Source organism: Rhincodon typus, chromosome 24 (assembly GCF_021869965.1).
Source record: "Rhincodon typus isolate 14 chromosome 24, sRhiTyp1.1, whole genome shotgun sequence".
Classification (NCBI taxonomy): domain Eukaryota; kingdom Metazoa; phylum Chordata; class Chondrichthyes; order Orectolobiformes; family Rhincodontidae; genus Rhincodon; species Rhincodon typus.
Window position 1 is genome coordinate 2661540 of NC_063355.1, and position 19717 is coordinate 2681256.

At 40.0% G+C, this 19717-nt stretch overlaps 1 protein-coding gene across 1 annotated transcript in view; it reads left to right on the plus strand.

Moving 5' to 3' along the window:
* The window catches only part of ggt1b (gamma-glutamyltransferase 1b), a 71816-nt gene that overhangs the window by 45488 nt on the left and 6611 nt on the right, over positions 1-19717 (plus strand). Inside the window, exons 4-8 of the mRNA XM_048611686.1 lie at positions 1771-1907; positions 5590-5777; positions 8764-8891; positions 15803-15915; positions 16625-16738. Coding sequence (XP_048467643.1) covers positions 1771-1907; positions 5590-5777; positions 8764-8891; positions 15803-15915; positions 16625-16738 — 680 coding nt within the window. The remainder of the gene's footprint in view (positions 1-1770; positions 1908-5589; positions 5778-8763; positions 8892-15802; positions 15916-16624; positions 16739-19717) is intronic.

Sequence of the window (19717 nt, forward strand, 5' to 3'; positions counted from 1 at the left end):
CTTTTTCTGATGAAGGGTCTAGGCCCGAAACGTCAGCCTCTCTGCTCCTATGATGCTGCTTGGCCTGCTGTGTTCATCCAGCCCTGCACCTTGTTGTCTGAGGTTATAATGGAGCTGTCTATAATGTTAGTTGAGCCAAAGCTGGAATAGTGGTTCTCATTATCACATTATAGGAAGGATGAGATTGCACTAGAGCCGGTGCAGAGAAGATTCATCAGGATATTGCCTGGGCTGGGGTGTGATTCAGCTATGAAGAGAAGGTTCGTTTTCCTTAGAGCAGAGAGGCTGAGGGGGTATCTGATGAAGCTGAGCCGCATAGACAGGATAGATAGGAAGAAACTTTTCCCCTTAGTGAGGTGTCAATAACTGGGGCACAGTTTTAATATAAGGGCAGGAGGTTTAACGGGGATTTGAGGAAAAATGTTTTCATTCAGAGGCTGGTGGGTATCTGGCACTCATGGCCTAAAAGAGCAATGGAGGCAGGAACCCTGAAGACATTTAAAAACTATTCAGATGAACTCTTGAAATGCCATAGCATACACTGCTACGGGCTAATTGCTGGAAAATTGGCTCAGCATAGATGACCAGCACAGATATGATGGACTACTGGACTTCTTTCCATGCTATAAAAGCTTTATAATTCTATCACTCTATTCTAGATTAATCATAAAATGGAAAAATACACTTAGAATCATTGTGTACCAATTCTGAATTTCATTGACCAACCCATTATAAATCTTGACTCGGTGTTACCCCAGTATCTTGGGTGACTTAACATTCAACTGCTTTCTTAATTTAGTACCAACTGTAATTTTGTTCAAGTACAAACTTTCTGAATCCAGATGTTGATGTAAATCAGGAATACGGGGACTCAACCCTGGGATCATTCTGTCAGTAAATTTCCACCCATGCTCTGCTTCAGCTTATCCAGGGAATTCCTTACCTCCAAATTTTTCCAAATCCAAATCCCTGAAGAAATATTTATGCTCTCACCTCTTTATTGGAATTATATGTGTTATATGGGCTGCATTCCAATTGGAAACAGTCCTATTTTATGTCATGGCTTTGGTAGACCAAGTCCTTGAATATTTAGTTTGATGCTCCGTCTGGTGAGCTACTTATTTGTTTTCTGATATAAGCAGATTTTTCGAGACCTAAATGCTACTGGCCTACTTCAAATATGGGTCCACATAGTTTTTCATGGTCATGGTGAGGAACAGCTTTCTTTAATTTATTATTTATTCACAGAATGTGGGCATTGCTGGCTATGCCAGCATCGGCTGTCCATCCCTAAAATTTTCTGAGACAGCGGTGGTGAAGTGCCTTTGTGAACCATTACAGCCCTTGGGCTCTAGGCACACCAATAATCAGGAAGCACAATTGATTGTGGCAAACAATCAAGTCCAGAATCATATTGAGATGTTGTTTCAAGTGGGAGAGCGGATGGGATCTCTCACTTCTGAAAATGTGTTGACTGTCATTTAACAGATTATTTTGTCTAGAAAACTCTCTAGGTGGTCAATTGTTACATTCTGTCAATTTTTGATGTGAGACTAATGTATTTGGATTTCTTTTCATGTGTTAAGAATCGTGTAACATCAGCTTCTGTCCAAACTAGTAGGATTTACCTGCACTTCACTGATGGTTTGTACTGATCTCACATTAAAACCGGCACAAAAGATCTCTATCCCAAGTTCCTTGGATTATTGGTGGACTTTAGTTAGATAATTGCATTACCAACTTTTGTCTCAGCTTCCTTTTTATTTACAGGTTATAATTTTACTTCAGATAGCGTTTCCTCCCCAGAACAGAGGGCCTTGACATATCATCGAATAGTTGAAGCCTTTAAATTTGCATATGCAAAGAGAAGCATGATGGGAGATCCATTGTTTGTCAACATGACTGAGGTAAACTATCAATCTAATGTTGTTCAGTTAATTGAAATGTCTTCACCTTGTACAGTCACACTGCATGCTGAGTGAATTGTCATTTAGTCCTTGTTCCTCCTTGAATGTCTATGAGTGTGTGTTAGGCCGTGTCTAGGTGTTAGTGTACATATGGCACTAGAAAAGCACCTAGGTTCCTGCTGTAATCTTCTGGGGCTTCCAGGACGGTGACTATGTGGTGAGTTTGGAAGATTGACTGGAGACACCAAGTTCATTGATAATAAACTCAAGGGATTAAAGTGACAATCTGTATGTGGAGTTGGAAGCCATAGCTAAGGTTTTAAATGAGTACTTTGCAGTGAGACACAGGGGCTCTGACATTAATTTTCAAAACCTCTCTGGCCCAAGGAGCACAACTAATATAGTAACATTATCCAAGTACTGTGGTAGGGATAATTCAGGAAAATACAAGCCAGTGAGTCTAACATCACTGTTGGAAACAGTTGGAAATGACTGGAAAACAATTGTAAGACACAGAATTAATCTCCACTTGAAAAGATAAGGATTAATCAAGGATAGTCAGCATGGTTTTTTAAATGGAAGATTATGTGACAAATTTGCTTGAATTTTTTGAGGAGGTGTAGGTGAGGGTAATGCAGTTGATGACTTCAATTAAGCTTTTGACCAGGTCTCATATGTCAGACTAGTTAAGAAGCCCATAGGGATCCAGGGTCATTTGGCAAATTGTGTCCAAAATTTGCTTAGTGGCAGGAAGATGGTCAAAGGATGTTTTGTGACTGGAAGCCTTTGTCCAGTAGAGTATCACAGAGTTCATGCTGGATCCCTTGCTGCTTGTTAAGCACATTAATGATCTAGACTTGAATCTATGAGGTAAGATCAGTAAGTTGGCAGATGGCAGGAAAATTGGCAGTGTGGTAAATAGTGAGGAGGAGAGCCTTAGACTACAGGACAAATAGATGGGTTGATCAGGTGGGCTTAATAGCACAAATGGAATTTAATCCTGAAAAATGTGAGGTGATGTATTTTGGAATAACAAGACAAGAGGGTGCATGTTGAATGGTAGGACCTTTGGAAGTGTAGAGGATCAGAGGGACCTGGTTGTTCATGTCATTGATTAATAAAGGCAGCAGGACAGCTAGATAAGGTGGTTAAGACATACATCGTTATTAGTCAAAGCATTAAATACAAAAGCAAGGAGGTTATGATGGAATATTTATAATGTTCTGAGGAAGGGTCACCAGACCCAAAATGCTAACTCTGATTTTTCTTCACAGATGCTGCCAGACAATTTTAGTTTTTGTTTCTGATTTAAAGCGTCTGCAGTTCTTTTGGTTTTTTATTTATATTGCATGCAGCTTCAGCTGTCACACTATAGAAAGGATATGATTGCATGGCAGAAAGTATAGACGAGATAAGCTAGAATTTTAGCTAGATTGGGGTGTTTCAGCTATGAAGAAAGACTAATTAGGTTGGGATTGTTCTCATTAGAATAGAGATGGCTGTGCAGTGAGGGGGAGGGTACCTGATTTAGATATACAAAGGTATGAGGGGCATAGATGGATTTGATAGGGAGAACCTCTCCTCTTCATAGCAGGATCAATGGCCAGAGCTCCTGTTGCAGTTTAAAGTAAGGAGCAGGAGATTTAGGGGGGATTTGAGAGAGAGAAAAGTTTCATTAAGTTTCGTAAAGTTACAAAAAGTTTCAAAAGGGTTGTGGGTATCTACGACTCATGGCCACAGAGGTGGTAGTTTTAGGAACTATCAAGACATTTAAGATCTATTTAGATGAGCAGTTGAAATCTTAGCACACACGGGTATGGGTCAAATGCTGGTAAAATGGGATTAGAATAGGTAGATGTTTGGTGACTGGGTGGACAAAATGGGCTGAAGGTCCTTTTAACGGTACTATTAAAAACTCAACGACATTTAAACTGTTTGTTTCCGGTTTGATCCAGCCACTTGGGAAGCAAAATGGACACAGTCAGATTTCATTTACTATTTTAATTTTCCACAAAAAGAATAGATTTCTGTCTGGAAATATTAGAAACTGTACAATCTAGAGAACACATCAAGCATCAAACCAAATGTTTTCCAAGTCAGAGCATTATATATATATATATAGCCTTGGGACAGAACCTTGAAGAACACATCAATACACCAATGGAACTTGAGGAACAACTATCTTTGGATGAACAACATCACTGTTTTCTTAAACAAGTAACACTGTCACCTAATAGAGATGCTATTGATGTAGAAGAAGTAGCAACCTAATTTCCCTGTATATTATTGTAGTTACACCAGGTACTTCAACAAGTACAACTTGTTCAAGGTGTGTGGTCAAGCTGCCAGATCATTTAAGTCCCTGAACTAATGGAAATCAGCAGAGAGAGAAAAAGCTCACCAGCTTCATGTGAAGTGTTTCTATACCTTGTCATAGGCTTCCCTTACCCGTCTCATAAACGGATTAATCAAGTCAAAGACTTGGGGAGCAGCGGAGAGATAAGGCGAAACTGTGCACTAAATGTTCTAAAAAGACGTAATTTAGGTCATTTGGTTCATTTGAGAGTGTATATGAATGTTCATCAATATTTATAAGGAAGGGAGGAAAACTTGGAAAGGGGTGCTGTATATAGGCTTTAGGACTCCAGAACAATCTTGCAATGATATCAATAGGCTGCTCCCTACTGGGCATAAATAACCACGTGGGAGGAGTTAGATAGATAAATAAATGCAATATTGTTTCAATTCAGTGAATAATCTCTCAGCAATCCAACGTTCAGATTAGAGTATGTTATGTCTAAGATTACCATATACGGTAGTATTTAGTTTTAATATGCAACAGACAGGGTTCTTAAAGAAACTTAAGTCTGAAGATTGACTTCTCCCTAACTAATTCTCTTGATCCCAAACTCCTGGGTGGGAGCATAAAAAGCGTGCTTCAAGAAAGAATGTTCAAAATTGGGTAGAATTTTAAAACAGTAAATACGACAAATTGTTTCTACAGGCAAGGAGGTCAATCACAAGATCCAACAGATTTAAAAATGGTGTAAAATGAAACAGGGAGACACAGTGAATTGCTAGGATCTGTAAACCACTGCCTGATGGTAGAAGAAGATTCAAAAATAAGTTTCAAAGGGGATTAAATTTACACTTGAGAAGGTAAAATTTGCAGGGCTTTGGAAAAAGTGAGAGTGAGATTAATTGGACAGATCTTTCAATAGGCCAGCATGAATACGGTGGACCAAAAGGCCTTAGCCTGTGCCTTTGTTCAGAAACAATCATAGAATCATACCCTCTACAGTCTTGTATGATTTTCCGAGTTCCTGGAACGTTGTGCGCTGGTAGCGGGAACTTGCCGGACAAACAGGATACTGGCTTAAAGATGTGCCTCAGGTCAGTGTCAGAGAAACATGTCTGACTATCCTGTGTGACATCAGCCATTTCCAACACCAACTACCCTGAGTCCTCTGTGAATGAGACTGACCATTTAATATTAGACTTCTGTGTTTTTGCTCTTTAGGTTGAGCCTGCACAAACCCATTTCATGGAAGATTTGAATATTTAGTAGATAAAGAGACTTTCATCCATCCAGCCTGGACTGTGTTCAAATCCTGATCTTTGAAGTTTGATGTCCACTGCACTATACTAATCATTTCATTCTTTGGATCCTTTTCATTAACAGCTCATTTCCAATATGACTTCAGAGTATTTCGCAGCAAGGCTTTGGAGTAAAATCACAGACAATACAACACATCCTATACCATACTATGAGCCTGAGTTCTACACCACCGAGGATCATGGGACTGCCCATTTATCCCTTGTGGCAGAGGATGGCAGTGCAGTGTCAGCAACCAGCACCATTAATTTATAGTAAGAGATTACTGGTCTTAAAATATTCATTCACAACGATAACTTCTATATTTGCGTCTTTCCCCTTGATGTTTTTTCTTGGTCCTACTACTGTTGGGCACGAGTGGGTGATGGGGTGGATCATTTGGTATATGAACTTTTCCACAGCTGTTTTTAGCCAACACAGGAATTGTAATAAAGGGAGGAGGTGGATGTGGGTAAAAATATATCTCCACATAAGAATGAAAGAAAGAAAATGATGATTCCCTACACTTATCAGTCTCCAAAACTTTGCTTTTTATCTTTTCCTACATTACAACAGTGGCTGCAAATCAAAAGTATTTGGTCGGCTGTAGAATTCTTAGATTATACTGTTGTCATCAAGGTTACTATATTATTGCAAGTCCTTTCATATTATAGTTCTTATAGGATTTTACCTAACCATCTCCTGTCTGAAGCTCCCATAACTGCATACCCAGTATCATTCTTCATTCATATCTTTGTGCACCAGGTCCTGGGTTCCACCTTGGCTTTTCATATATACCCCTTTCTAACTCCCAGTCTATCTTCTTATACTACCTCCCTAGTTCTTCTCAACATAGGATGAAGAATCTTAGCCAAGCAGTTTCAGGACAGCTACAACACTGACACCTACCTGCCAATGTGGAAAATTGTCCTGTGCACAAAAAGCAAACCACACCCAACCCAACCAAATAGCACCCTCTCAGTCTACTCTTGATCATCAGCAGATGGTGGAGGAAGGTATTGGCAGTGCATACTGACATTCAGCTGGGGTACTGCCAGGACGACTCAGCTCCTGACCTTAACCAGTCAGCAATGCCATCACCATTGAACGAATTAAAAACAGGGAGGCAGCAATGAAATAAAATATGACTATCGATGCTGCTGTGTTGCAGGTGAACTGAGGAGTTGCAGGAAAAGTGTTTTGAGTGGTAATACAGCTGAGCCTCAGTGCTTCTATGGGTTGCAGTTGGTACAAAGAGTGATACCATCTATCCATGTTTAGAGTACTGTGCACAGTTCTGGTCTCCAAAGAATTTTAAAAAATCAAGACACTAGAGAACACGTGAAGAAGATTTATTCTAGAACTGTAAGCTATAATTATCAGCAAAGAGACAAAGGTCCTGTTCTCCGGGAATGAGAAAGGGTGACTTCAAAAATCTGAAACAGTAAATTCTTAATAGCGTAGATACATAGATGTCTTCACATGTGCTCGTGTCTGAAACTAACTTTTCACAAATGTAGAATAATTACCAATAAATATCATCAGGAAATCAGGAGAAACCATATCATCCCAATGTTGAAATGTGAAGCTTATTAGCTAAAGAGAAGTGCGTAGATACCTTTAAGATGAAACTGATAAAATACCTGACGGAGATAGGGAGAAGGATATGCTGACAGGATGAGATGAATTAAGATCAAAAGATGATGAACAACGGAATAGACCAATTGGGCTAATGGCTCACTTCTATACTCAGGGAGGAGGTGCTGTTGAGAAGGCGGGACATTCAGGGTGAATGGCATTGTCACCGTCAGCACCATATTTAAACCCAGCTGTACACTAGTTCAAATGCTGCAAGCCAGGAACTGCCAATCAAAGTTTGATGGTCAACCATTATTACAGAAGAGAAAGGCAGATAGGCACACCAGTTAGTGGGCATTGATGGAGAGGAGGACCATCTGCTTTCCTCAATAGTGCCCAAGGAGGCCTCAGCACTGACACCTCAGACTGAAATGGATCAGTGCAGTGACACGTGGTGAGAAGAAACTTGGCCTAGTGCTGTAAGTATCCAACGAAATGCAAAATGATTGAAGAAACTAAGCAAAGAACCGTGAGATGTATCCTGTGGCAGATTCATAGAAGGAGTGTGAGAGCAACCTCGAGTGAACATTGCAATGTAAAGTGTTAGTGAGCCTCAAAGAGCGGTGAAGTGCAAGAGTATCTTCTGAGACATAATGATGTGGTGAGGCTGGTATTTTGCCAATACTGACTTACATGGATGAAGGGTGGATACAGTCACTGCCCATGAAATAGACCATGAGATGTTGGTGAATGAAGGTGAACATGGAGGCTGGAGAAGCCTCCACTGAGCTTCATCCACCAGGTAATGATTCAGGTTTCTGGGTCAGGAATTGGCACCATCTAGTATCTCACTAGTGTCTAGGAGAATTGTAAATTGCAAAGAAATGATGTTGTTTATATGGTGATGATCATCCTTCAATTCAATGGTAGTTCAGGTACTTAGGTCTTTTGCGAATCTTTTTTTTAAGCTTTCTAGAATTTTCTGTCTTTTTGACCACAGAGAGAGAGAATGCTGGATGTTTTCACTCTCTGCTGTTCTTCGCACTCTGCACTCAACTTGGCACTCAACCAATCAGAGTAGTTGCCAGGCAGAACTTCTTCAACTCGAAAGGTTCTGTTCAGTATTGATGTTTACCCCGAATAATCCCACTTTTTGTTTCTAAAGAGCAACATTGTGTGGCACGGCTCAACAATGCAATACCTGTGTTTCAAGTTGCAAAATTCTTCTTATGACTCTATAATTAATGCTGTCCAACTTCCATTTCAGTTAATAGTCCAAAAAATGAAGATATGCAATCTCTTAGAACCTGGTCTACCAACCAAAATGGATAAACTCATATTTCTCCCCATGTGTTCCAACTGCCAAATTTTTGCTCACACATTTGCCTCTCTAAATCCCCTTGAATACCTTTGCATCAACTTCATAACTTTCACTTATACCTAATTTAGTATCATCTACAAACTTGGAAATATTATATTTAGTCCCCGTATTCAAATCATTGATACAGATGATGGATTTTAAAATACTTGTGTGAAAATAAGTAGTGATTATTGGTACCAATCTGTCTTTGGGCAGGTATTGAACATTGAGACAATAATGGGTGCTCCTTCTATATAGAGAATGGATGAAATAAGGAATTTTTGGTGTTATTAAAAAGAAGTCCTATTTTTGTTGTTTTGCAGCTTTGGGTCGAAGGTGAGGTCCAGCAAAAATGGGATCATTTTCAACAATGAAATGGATGACTTTTCTTCACCAGGCATTCTGAATGGGTTTGATGTTTTACCTTCCCCAGCCAACTTCATCATGCCAGGTCTGGCTCTGTTTAGATGGGTAGGCTCAACCAATGGAAATTAAAGTTACTGCCACTAAACTATGATCCCACTTAAATAGACATGTATGCTCTTCACTCTAGAAAACTAGAATTTTACAGTATAGAAGGAGGCTGTGTAGTTAATCATGCTTCAGTCAGCTTTTGACAGAGCTATCCAATTAGTCCCATTCATAGATCATAGAATCCCTACAGTGTGGAAACAGGCCCTTTGGCCCAACAAGTCCACATCGACCCTCAGAGCATCCCACCCAGATCCATCCCCCTATAACCCACCTAATCTACACATCCCTGAACACTATGGGCAATTTAGCATGGCCAATCCACCTAACCTGCACAACTTTGGACTATGGGAGGAAACCGGAACACTCAGAAGAAACCCACACAGACACGGGGAGAATGTGCAAACTCCACACAGACAGTCGCCCAAGGATGGAAACGAACCCGGGTCCCTGGTGCTGTGAGGCAGCAGTGCTAACCACTGAGACACCATGTCGACCCCTTGCACTTTTTCCTACATCCCTGAAAATCTTTCCTTTTCATGTACCCAATTCCCTTTTCAAAGTTATGATTGCGTTTGCATCCACCACCTTTTCAGGTGTAGATCAAATTGTGAAGTGAAACATAGAAGTGACAGCCCAGAAAGAGACCATTCAGCCCACTATTTCAATGCTGGTGGCTTTTCAAATGGGATATTTTATCTTTATCTTAATCCTATTTATTAATCTGTTGTCAAACTGCTTTCAAAAATGTAACTATCTTATTTTAGAGTGTTAACGTATAAAAAAGTTCAGAAATATAAAAAAAATACAAATACAAATATTCCAACAATGAGTATCAAATATGCTCTGGAGATTAACACCCGAAAAGGGAGTGTCCTCTATTTTTACATGTCTTATACATTCCATATTAGCTTAATTCCATCACACACCAGCAGCTAAGATAATTTAGTTTGAACACTTCACTGTCGCTGCTTGTTTCAAAGAACAGCTGCCCTGCAATTTGATGCCAATTTTCATGTCACTGGAGCAGCCTGAAGCACTTTTAAGCAAAGAAGTGTTTTTGATTTGGAGTCAGTATTGCAATGCAGAAACAGTAGCAGAAAAAAATACAGCAAGTTCATGTAAAAACCAACATGGAATAACAAAATAAAATGTTTTTGACTGATGTTATATGTGTAAATATTGAATGGGACACTGGTGAAAATACCCCTTCCTCTTCAAGTAGCATTATATAATACTTCACAGCTACCTTAAAGGCTGGCTAGAATATAATACCCCATCAGCCTAGTTTTTGTGCTCCTGCATAAAATGTTGGTTTTGAATGCGCACTGCTCCTACTGAACCACAATGGGCTCTTTTTAAATGGAGAAAACAAGCATAAGATGTGATATAGCGTTATGTAATAGATGGGTAAAAGAGGATAACAAATAAAAAAGGGGTGACATACAGTTTAGTTTATACAGGTCAATATTATTATTGTACCCCTCAATCACTTCCCCTATCCTGTTATTCTTGAACATGCTGACACCATCCATCCCCACTGCCTTCCTCGTCAGTACAGGCCATATATTGAGCAGTATTTTGCATAAAATAGTTACATTATAATAATGTTGTTTTGTCCTGAATACCAGACAAATTCTGAAGTTCCAGAGCTGTATGACGCAGGAAGGAGTTAAAGGTGGAATGGTAGGAAAACACCAGGCTGTGTAGGTCTTTAAATGGTGTCCCTGATAACAGCACGGAACATTAACCTGGGGTACACGGGAGTCAGGCCTGCCATTCCTGTACCCAGGTCACAGGCTGCTGTAGGGCCTGCTTCCTGCTAAACTGAGCTGATTAAAAGGCCTGAGATAAAAGGCTTGCCTCATTTCTCTGGGATTCTGTCTCAGTTGAGTTACTGAATATTTGCCCCTATTCACTCTCTATGCCACATCAATGCCAACCCCATTGCTACCCTGCACATCCCCAATGGCACATCGTACGCAGCATGTCAATCCCATGACCCCATGACCTCGTCTAACTCCCATTTCAATTTAGCGCCAACACATGGCTCCATGATACCACCCTTTGTTCTTACACCCTCCATCCCAACTCACCAAGTATCCAACTTAGGAAGATCTCAGAAGCCTTGCTAAAATTAAATCAAATTAAATATCAGATAAACAGATTTCATGTTATGAAAAAAATTATAAAATTGCATTCAGTACATTTAATACCCCTCAAATACTTGAGGAATTAAACAAATGAACGTTATATTCATAGCCCAGCATCAAAAACCATTAATCCTTTAATAATGTCTCAGACCTCCAGTTGTGAATGCACATTACCATAAAACAAAGAACTCAAACAAAAACGGAAATTGCTGGAGAAACTCAGAAGTTTGGCAGCATCTGGCGAGAGAAAGCAGAGTTAACATTTTGAGTCCAATGACTCTTCTTCAGAACTTACATTATCCCACTGTGATAATGACATATCGTGGTAACAGTCAATCGGCAACAGTTATATAGTGACAGCACTTGGGGTTATGCAAACAAAAATTTATTGAGATTCCAAGCAGATTTTAAAAAAAAACTCAGGCACAATTTTTTTTTTACAGTTCCATAGAATTTATCTGCCCTTTACAAGCATTTGGAAATACTCTAAAAGAATCATATGCCACACATTGCACAATAAGGCCTTGCTGCAGCAAAAATGGGGTTTGCTCAGCTCTGTTGAATTTGGATAGCTCGCATGTCACTTCCCAGTCCCATTCTCCCACCAGCAAAAATAGGATCCAACAGAAACGGGGGTCAGGACTTCCAGATCTGATTTCTCTCTGCAATTTTTGATATGCTGTGCCATCTCCACAGTTCCTTCCAAAACATAGGCACCACTATCTCTCTCCGTCCATTCACCTGATTTCCTATCCAGGTTCATGAATTTTCTTTAATTGCATTAGCTTCAACTTTAGCGAAGAGTTCTAATGAGGGACTTCATCAAGTACCCTTTGGAAGTCCATATTAATCAGTTGATCTCAAATTTTTTTTTGATTGAGGGACTTCTTTTCAAATGATCTGTAATCACAGACCCACCTTAGTTTTATTTATAATAACATAATTTTCAAAATCTGAGTGTTGCATATAAAAAGTATTTTAGTCCTGTTCTGTTTTTCAGAAAGCAGGTTTTTGACTACAGATTATGAATGACTACTTTTCTTTGCAGAGTCTATTAATCCTTGTCAGGAGGAGGGGTCTGAGGAGAATGGAGCAAGAAGAAAGCACTCAGAAAAGAGGAAGCACAAAGCACAGAGAGAGAGAGAGGGTGGAGAGAGAGAGGGTGGGGTGGGAGAGAGAGAGAGAGAGAATATGGGGAGAAAGAGGGTGGGGGGGAGAGAGAGAGACAGGGAGAGAGACGGTGAGGAGAGAGAGGGTTGGGAGAGAGAGGGAGAGGGAGAGAGAGAGAGGGTGAAGAGAGAGAGGGTGAGGAGAAAGAGAGGGAGAGAGAGGGTGGGGAGAGAGCACAAGGCATGGAAAGAGCAGGGTATAGAGAAAGCACAAGTATGGAAACAGCTCTTGAGGGGCAGGGGAAGGCAGGAGCACAAAGGAACAGAGCACACCTCTGACTGTCACTAACTCAGTTACACTTGATCACAGTTCTGAAGTTTTACAAATCTACGCTGATAGCTGAAGTTTATTTCAGTCATCCTATTCTTAGCTATAAACGCTAGAAATTTCTAAACCACCGATGTTACTGATTTGCTTTTTGTTCCCTAATTTCCCCTTGTAGCCTTATAAAAATAGCAGAATGTCATGTGCAATTTTCAATCTGCGGAATGTTAAAAGCCCATCAGATGTGCTCTGCCGCTCAATTCCTTCACTGTTGTGAGGTAAAAATCCTGGAACTCACTCCTTGTCAGCATTGTGGATGTCCCTAAAACAAATGGACTACAGCAGTTCAAGAAATCAGTTCACTAACACGTTCTAAAGGACGATCGGAAATGAGCTATAAACGCAGGCCTAGCCAGAGATATTTGCATCTCCTGAATGAGTTTTTTAAAACTTAAACTAGATTGTTGACCTTAACTCCAATTGCCCAACTTTTCTTCAGATGCTTTGATACAGATAACTGACAAAAACCTACCAAATTCAGTCTAAAAAGCTCCAATTGTCCCCCTGCATCTGTGTCGCTTGCAGCGAGGAAATTTCAGTTTTCAGTTTCACGTGGAGTCATGGGAAACATACCACACAGCCACTAATCCCAAGGTGCAAACTGAAGTGGAACCACAAGCTAAACAACCCCACAATCCACCAAATCAAATCAAAATTCTGCAGTGCTGCCACATCTATTTGTGAACGATGCTGTATAATTTTCTAAAGAGCAGGAATCCTAAGCACGTTGGATACAGTAATGACTATGGACAGTGACTATCATCTAGCTTTAATGTTGAAGACTGGTGCTCCAGCACTAGTGGCACTACTAGCTAAGCTGTTCCAACATTGCTACAACATTACAATATGACGTGGTAGAAAACTACCCAGTTATGTTCTGAACACAAAAGACAAACTTAACCCATCTGCCATTTACCCACCCCATCAGTTTACTTACAGTTATCAACAAAATGAGGTAAAGTGTCAGCGATCAAGTTATCAGAAAGCACCTAACAATAACACAAAATACTGCGGATACAGGAAATATTATAGAAAATGTTGAAAATACTTACCGGTAACATGGTCATCAGTAGACAGTTTGGGACCAACCTGAACCATTCAGTTTCATATCTCTTGGTCCAAGAAAGGATCAAAGATCTGCATTTTGAGATATGTTATGTCGTTAACATGAAGTGTAGTATCAAGTTGCCTCAGTAAAATTGACATCAATGAGAGTCAGGTAAAGCTCTTCACTGGCTGGAGTCAGAACTATCTCAAAGAAAAATGATCATGGTTGTTGGTGGACAACCTTCCTAACCCCAGGCTGCAGAAATTTTTCATTGTGATGAATTAGGTCCGATCTTCTTCAACTGTGTCCTCAATGACTTTCTCTACACCACATGTTCAGAAGTGGGGATGTTTGCAAATGATTGCACATTGTTCAGTTTTATTCAGAAATAATGAATCAGTTCGTGCCTGTGTTCGGCAAACCTTGAGAAACATTTAGGCTTAGATTGATGAGTAGCAAATAATATTTACACTACACAATTAATTTCGTTGATAAATGTAAGTAAACTGATGGGGTGGGTAAATGGCAGATGGGTTAAGTTTGTCTTTTGTGTTCAGAACATAACTGGGTAGTTTTCAATTACATCATATTGTAATGTTGTAGCAATGTTGGAACAGCTTAGCTAGTAGTGCCGCTAGTGCTGGAGCACAAGTCGTCAACATTAAATTAATAGGTGATAGTCATCCACAGTGAGAGAGATTCTAACCACGTGCTCTTGATATTTGACTACATTACTACCCCGGAATCTTCCATCATCAAAATCTTGGAGGTTACCACTGACCAGAAACGTAACTGGAACAAGACTTAAACACAGTAGCTACAAGAGCAGTTCAGAGTCTGGATATTCTAAGTTGGCTCCCTAAACCCTATTCGGGATCTAAAGACTAAAGTGAGGAATATGTTGGAGGATTCTTCATTTTCAATGGTTCCAGCTTTAACAAGAAGTTCAATACCGTCAATGACAAAGCAATCACTTGAACAGCACTACGTCCTCAATCTAATACACTCACTCCTTTCAAAAATGACGCCACAAGAGGTAAAACAGCAATGAGCCAAGGTTCTCTTACAGCACACTGCAAAACTACCATCTCTAGTACTTGGACGAATAAGGACTGTATGGGGACAGGACCATTTGCAAGTTTCCGTCCAAGCTGTACGCCATCTTGACTCAGAACTTTATTAGTGTTCCTTCATCACTGCTCAATCAAAAACCCTACCTAACAGAAATGTGGCTGTGCCTATACAACAACAGCTGATATTTATATAGTCCCTTTCATGTCCAGTAGAAGAGGACATACCCAGGATAGCAATAGTGGTGTCTGGGACATTGCCTGCAAGATATGATTCTATGAGTATGACGATGCCAGGCTGGTGCTTGACTAGTTGGATAGACAACTCTCCCAATTTTGGCACCAGCCCCCCAGAAGGTTTGAGGGAGGGTTGACAACTGAGTTTGTCTGTTTGCTCCTTTCTTGTTCAGCCAGGGGGTGAAAGGTTATCGGGGATAGGAATATGGATTTGAGGGCACAATCAAATCAGTCTGATCTTATTGAATAATGGAACAGATTCGAGAGGCTGAATGGCATATTCCTAATAACAAACAGATGTTTGTCAGTTGGCATGGTGTTACCGAGGGGCAGCATGTATTGGGAAATAGGAAAATATCATAAATAAACCCTTGGGGAACATCAGAGTAACAGTGAGGGAAGAGAGATAAACAATGCAAGCAATTTACTGGATACCATTAGACAGATAAGAATCTAAATATATGAGAGCAGTCCTACCCAGCTGGGAAACAGCCGTGAAATGTCAGAGGGGAATGATATGGTCAACCATGTCAAAATTTGCAGACAGGCCTAGGAGATCAAGAAGAGAATTTTTATCTTTCTACAATCCTATTTCCTTAATATAAGCTGATTCATAATGTTACAGCAATGGAAACATACATCACATGGACTGAGCTGTTAAGAATTTAATACGTCAGAACCTTCTTAATGACAATTAGGGATGGGACTAAACGTTTGTCTTGCTATGATACCAACATCCCACGAAAGATTTCCTTTTCAATAAGTCCCCGTATGATAATTTAAGTGGGATTCACTTAACAATACCCCAGTTTTCAATGTTATACTTAATAAACATATTCCTATACTGTGACTGACCATGGGGCTTTTAAAAATATTCTTTTCTCAATAGGTAAAACGCCCCTATCCTCTATGTGCCCTGCCATTATACTTGATAAAAACAGGTCAGTGAAGATGGTGGTGGGAGCCTCAGGAGGAACGAAAATCACTACAGCAACTGCTCTGGTGAGTACTCATGGAATATGAGGATCAAAACAGAATGCAAGGGAACAAGTTAAAAGAGTTGGGATGTCATGTTACAGCTGTACAAGACATTGGTGAGGCCACATTGGCTGTAATGCATACGATTCTGGTCACCCTGTTCTTGGAAGGATGTTATTAAACTGGAAGGGGTGCAAAAAAGATTTGCAAGGATGTTATTGAGACTGGAAGGTTTGAGTTATAAGGAGAGGCTGAATAGGCTGGGACTTTTCTCACTGGAGCATAGGAGTCTGAGGGGTGACCTTATAGAGATTCATAAAATCATGGGTGTGGCATAGATAATGTGAATAGCCAAGGTCTTTTCCCCAGTGTAGGGGAGTCTAAAACTAGAGGGCATAGGTTTAAGGTGAGAGGGGAAAGATTTAAAAGGGACCTCAGGGGCAGTTTTTTCACACAGTGGGTGGTGTCTATATGGAACAAGTTGCCAGAGGAAGTGGTAGAGATGGATACAGTTACAATATTTAAAAGATATTTGGACAGGTACATCAATAGTAAGAGTTTAGAGGGGTATGGGCTAAATGCAGGCAAATGGGACAAGATCAGTTTAGGATACCTGGTCAGCATGGGGCGAAATGGACTGTAGGGCCTGTTTCTGTGCTGTTTGACTCTATGACTCTAAATACTAGGAGATAATGGGGACGTCTAACTTGTCGTGTTCCTTTTATATTTTTAGGTGATAATGAATGTGTTGTGGTTTAATTACAATGTTAAGAAAGCTGTGACTGAACCCAGAGTTCACCATCAACTATTCCCCAATGTGACTCAAGTTGAGGAAGCTATGGAGAAGGTTTGTGTATATTTTGTGCACGTCTATATGGGCTAGATATTGGTTAATATTGCCATAGGAATTGTAAGTTATGGATTTCTATTCACCTCTCATCAACCTCACTACCTATCTGGCCGCAAGAATCTCCTATAGTATCTATCAATTATACAAACTTGCAATGCATTCAGCCATTCATTCATTTATGTGTGTGTCAGCTCTTTGCTATAACAACTAACAACTAAAACTAACTGCACTCACCAAATGAGCCCTGTGTCTATTTTTGTTTCAAATATTTCTATTTTCCTTGAAGAACTGAAATCATCTGACATAGTCTTTCAAAATCATGAGAGGTCTGGATGGAGTAGATAGGGAGAAACTCTTCCTGTTTGTAGGAGGTTCAAGAACCAGAGGGGACAGATTTAAAGTGTTTTGCAAAAGCAGAAAATATGAGGTGAGAAAAACATTTTCGCACAGCAAATAGTTAGGGTTCAGATTAATTAATGGAACTAAGCTGAAATGCTGGGAGTTGCAGATGAAATGGGCTGAATGGCACCCTTCTGCAGCATAACATTTTTTTGTGATTTATCCAATTTTCCATTAAAAGGTGAAATGCACTTTGATCAAATCATATGAACATTTTTCCTTGCCCCTCCTCACAACCTGTTAAATCTACTTAAGTTTTCTAGAGTGATAAAATCTTTGTTAAATTATTCTCAACCTTCCCAAATTATCACAGAATCCAAATTCCTCTCAGAATTATAATTCCCTAACCCTGGTATAATCCTGGAGAATCTAGCTGAATGTTCTCTTTGGCATAAAAGTACCTTCTATCATATATTGTCCAAAAGCACACAAAGTATTCCACTGCGATGTAACAATGCCTAGAATAAAAGTGTATTATTATTCCTTTACTCATGTGTTTTATGTTGCAATAAATGGAAAATTGTTGTGATAATGATTTTACTGCATTTACCTGCATACACTCCTTCAATAAACTGTTCACCAATATCCTTAAGCATCCTTTGCATTCCCTTTTGAATTTTTACCTTATTCTTCCATAAAATGCGAGCTTTGTTGCCAGGGACAGCATTTGTGGTCCATCCCTAATGATTCTTGAGAAATGGTGAGTCACCTTCTAAAGCTGCTGCCATGTGAGTTAAGTATAGCCCGAGTGTTGTTAGAAAGAGAGTTCCAGGATTTTGATCCAGTAACTGTGAAGCAGCAGTGATATAGTTTTAAGTCAGGATGGTATATGGCTCAGAGGTGAACCTACAGTGGTCATGTTCCCATGTGTCTATTGCCCTTACCCTTCTAAGGGGGTGAGGGCACAGGTTTGGAAGATACTGCTGAAGGAGTTCTGGCAATTAGCCGCAGTGCATTTTATTTTTGTATACTCTACTGTCATTGCACGCTGGTATTGGAGGGAGTGAATGTTTTAAGTGGTGGTTGGGGTGCCAGTCAGGAAGGCTACTTTGTCCTGGATGTTGCTGACCTTTGAGTGATACAAGAACCACAATCATCCAGGAAATTCCAGAAAAACCTTGATTGGTGCCTTGTAGATGTTGGACAGGATTTATGGTGTAAATAACTCACCTCAGAATACAGCCTCTAACCTGCTCCTGTAGCTAAAGAACTTATATGGTTTATCTAGTCTCGTTTCTGGTTAATGATAACACACAGGTATTCATGCTCAAGGGTAGAGTAATGGAGTAGAGTCTGTGAGTGTCAAGGAAAGAAAGTTAAATGCTCTCTTGTTAAGAGATGATCATTGCTTGATGCTTACCATTTACCATTTACCACTTGTCAGCTCAAGCCTGAATATTATGCAGAACTTGCTGCATACGAACATGGATTGTCTCATTACTTGAGGAATTGCAAATAATACTGAGTACTGAGCATTTCTCCTCCATAATTAGCTACAATCTTTGAGAGACTGTAGGCATCTAACTCTGTTTATTCAGTCACTATCGCATCCCTCCATTCAGTGTCTGATATTGTCCACCCATCTAGCCTTTCTCTCATGTAGCCCTTTCTTTCTGATGTTTCATTACCAATAGTCAACAAAACCAGACTCTCACCCCACCTTTTTTAATCCTTGTATTTTCTCAATTTCAACTCCTTCATTACAGTTTAAAGCTTCTGGGACAATTAGTGCAGATCCTAAAAAAAACTGCAGTTAAAGTTATAATTTTATAATTTTTCATACAATCAGTGCCTAATCAAAAAACCGGTTCCAGACGACGAATAGGAGGGGGCAGTAATACAAATCAGTTCCAAATTTTCAGTAAATTAAAATCTCAGTTACCATCCCTATCTTCAAGTGACATCAGCAGATGGGAAGCACCAGATCAGTCTTTATTATTTTAAATAGGAAGTTTTATTATTTACTAAATAACTGAATAGCAAGGCAGCTTGAACTCATGGAGTATACTGCTCCATGTGAGAACTGCAGGTCTCTTCCCATGTCCAGGATAAACATATAGGCAAAAGTGTTGTCAGCTACAGCAGGTTGAGCTCTGGATTTTGGAGCTTCAGCAGGATGAGGCTGAGAACTTCATGGACTGCACTCTTATAGTTTTGCACATCCTGCAGCTTAAGACTATTCCAGGAAAGAGGGAATGAGTGTTTGCTAGGCAGTCAAAAAAGTAGGTAGCGCAGAAGCCTCTTGTGTGCATCTCACTTTCCAGTTCTGGCACATTAGGGAAGTGCAGTTAGACCCAAATCTGTAATGTTATGGCTGGCTCCACTGTACTCAGGAGCACAAAGCAGACTGGAAACAGAGTAGTGATAGCAGAATTGATAGTTGGGGAAAGAGTCAGGCATTTTTGTGCTGAAGGCATAAACATAAGATGCCTTCTTGATGCCAGGTTCAAGGTTGTCAATTTGCAGATACAGAGAACATCCTGAGGGGGAAGGGGGATCAGTTAATTATTGCTGTCCACATTGGTACCAACGACATAGAAAGCGGAATGAGGTCCTGCAGTCAGAATTTACAGAGCT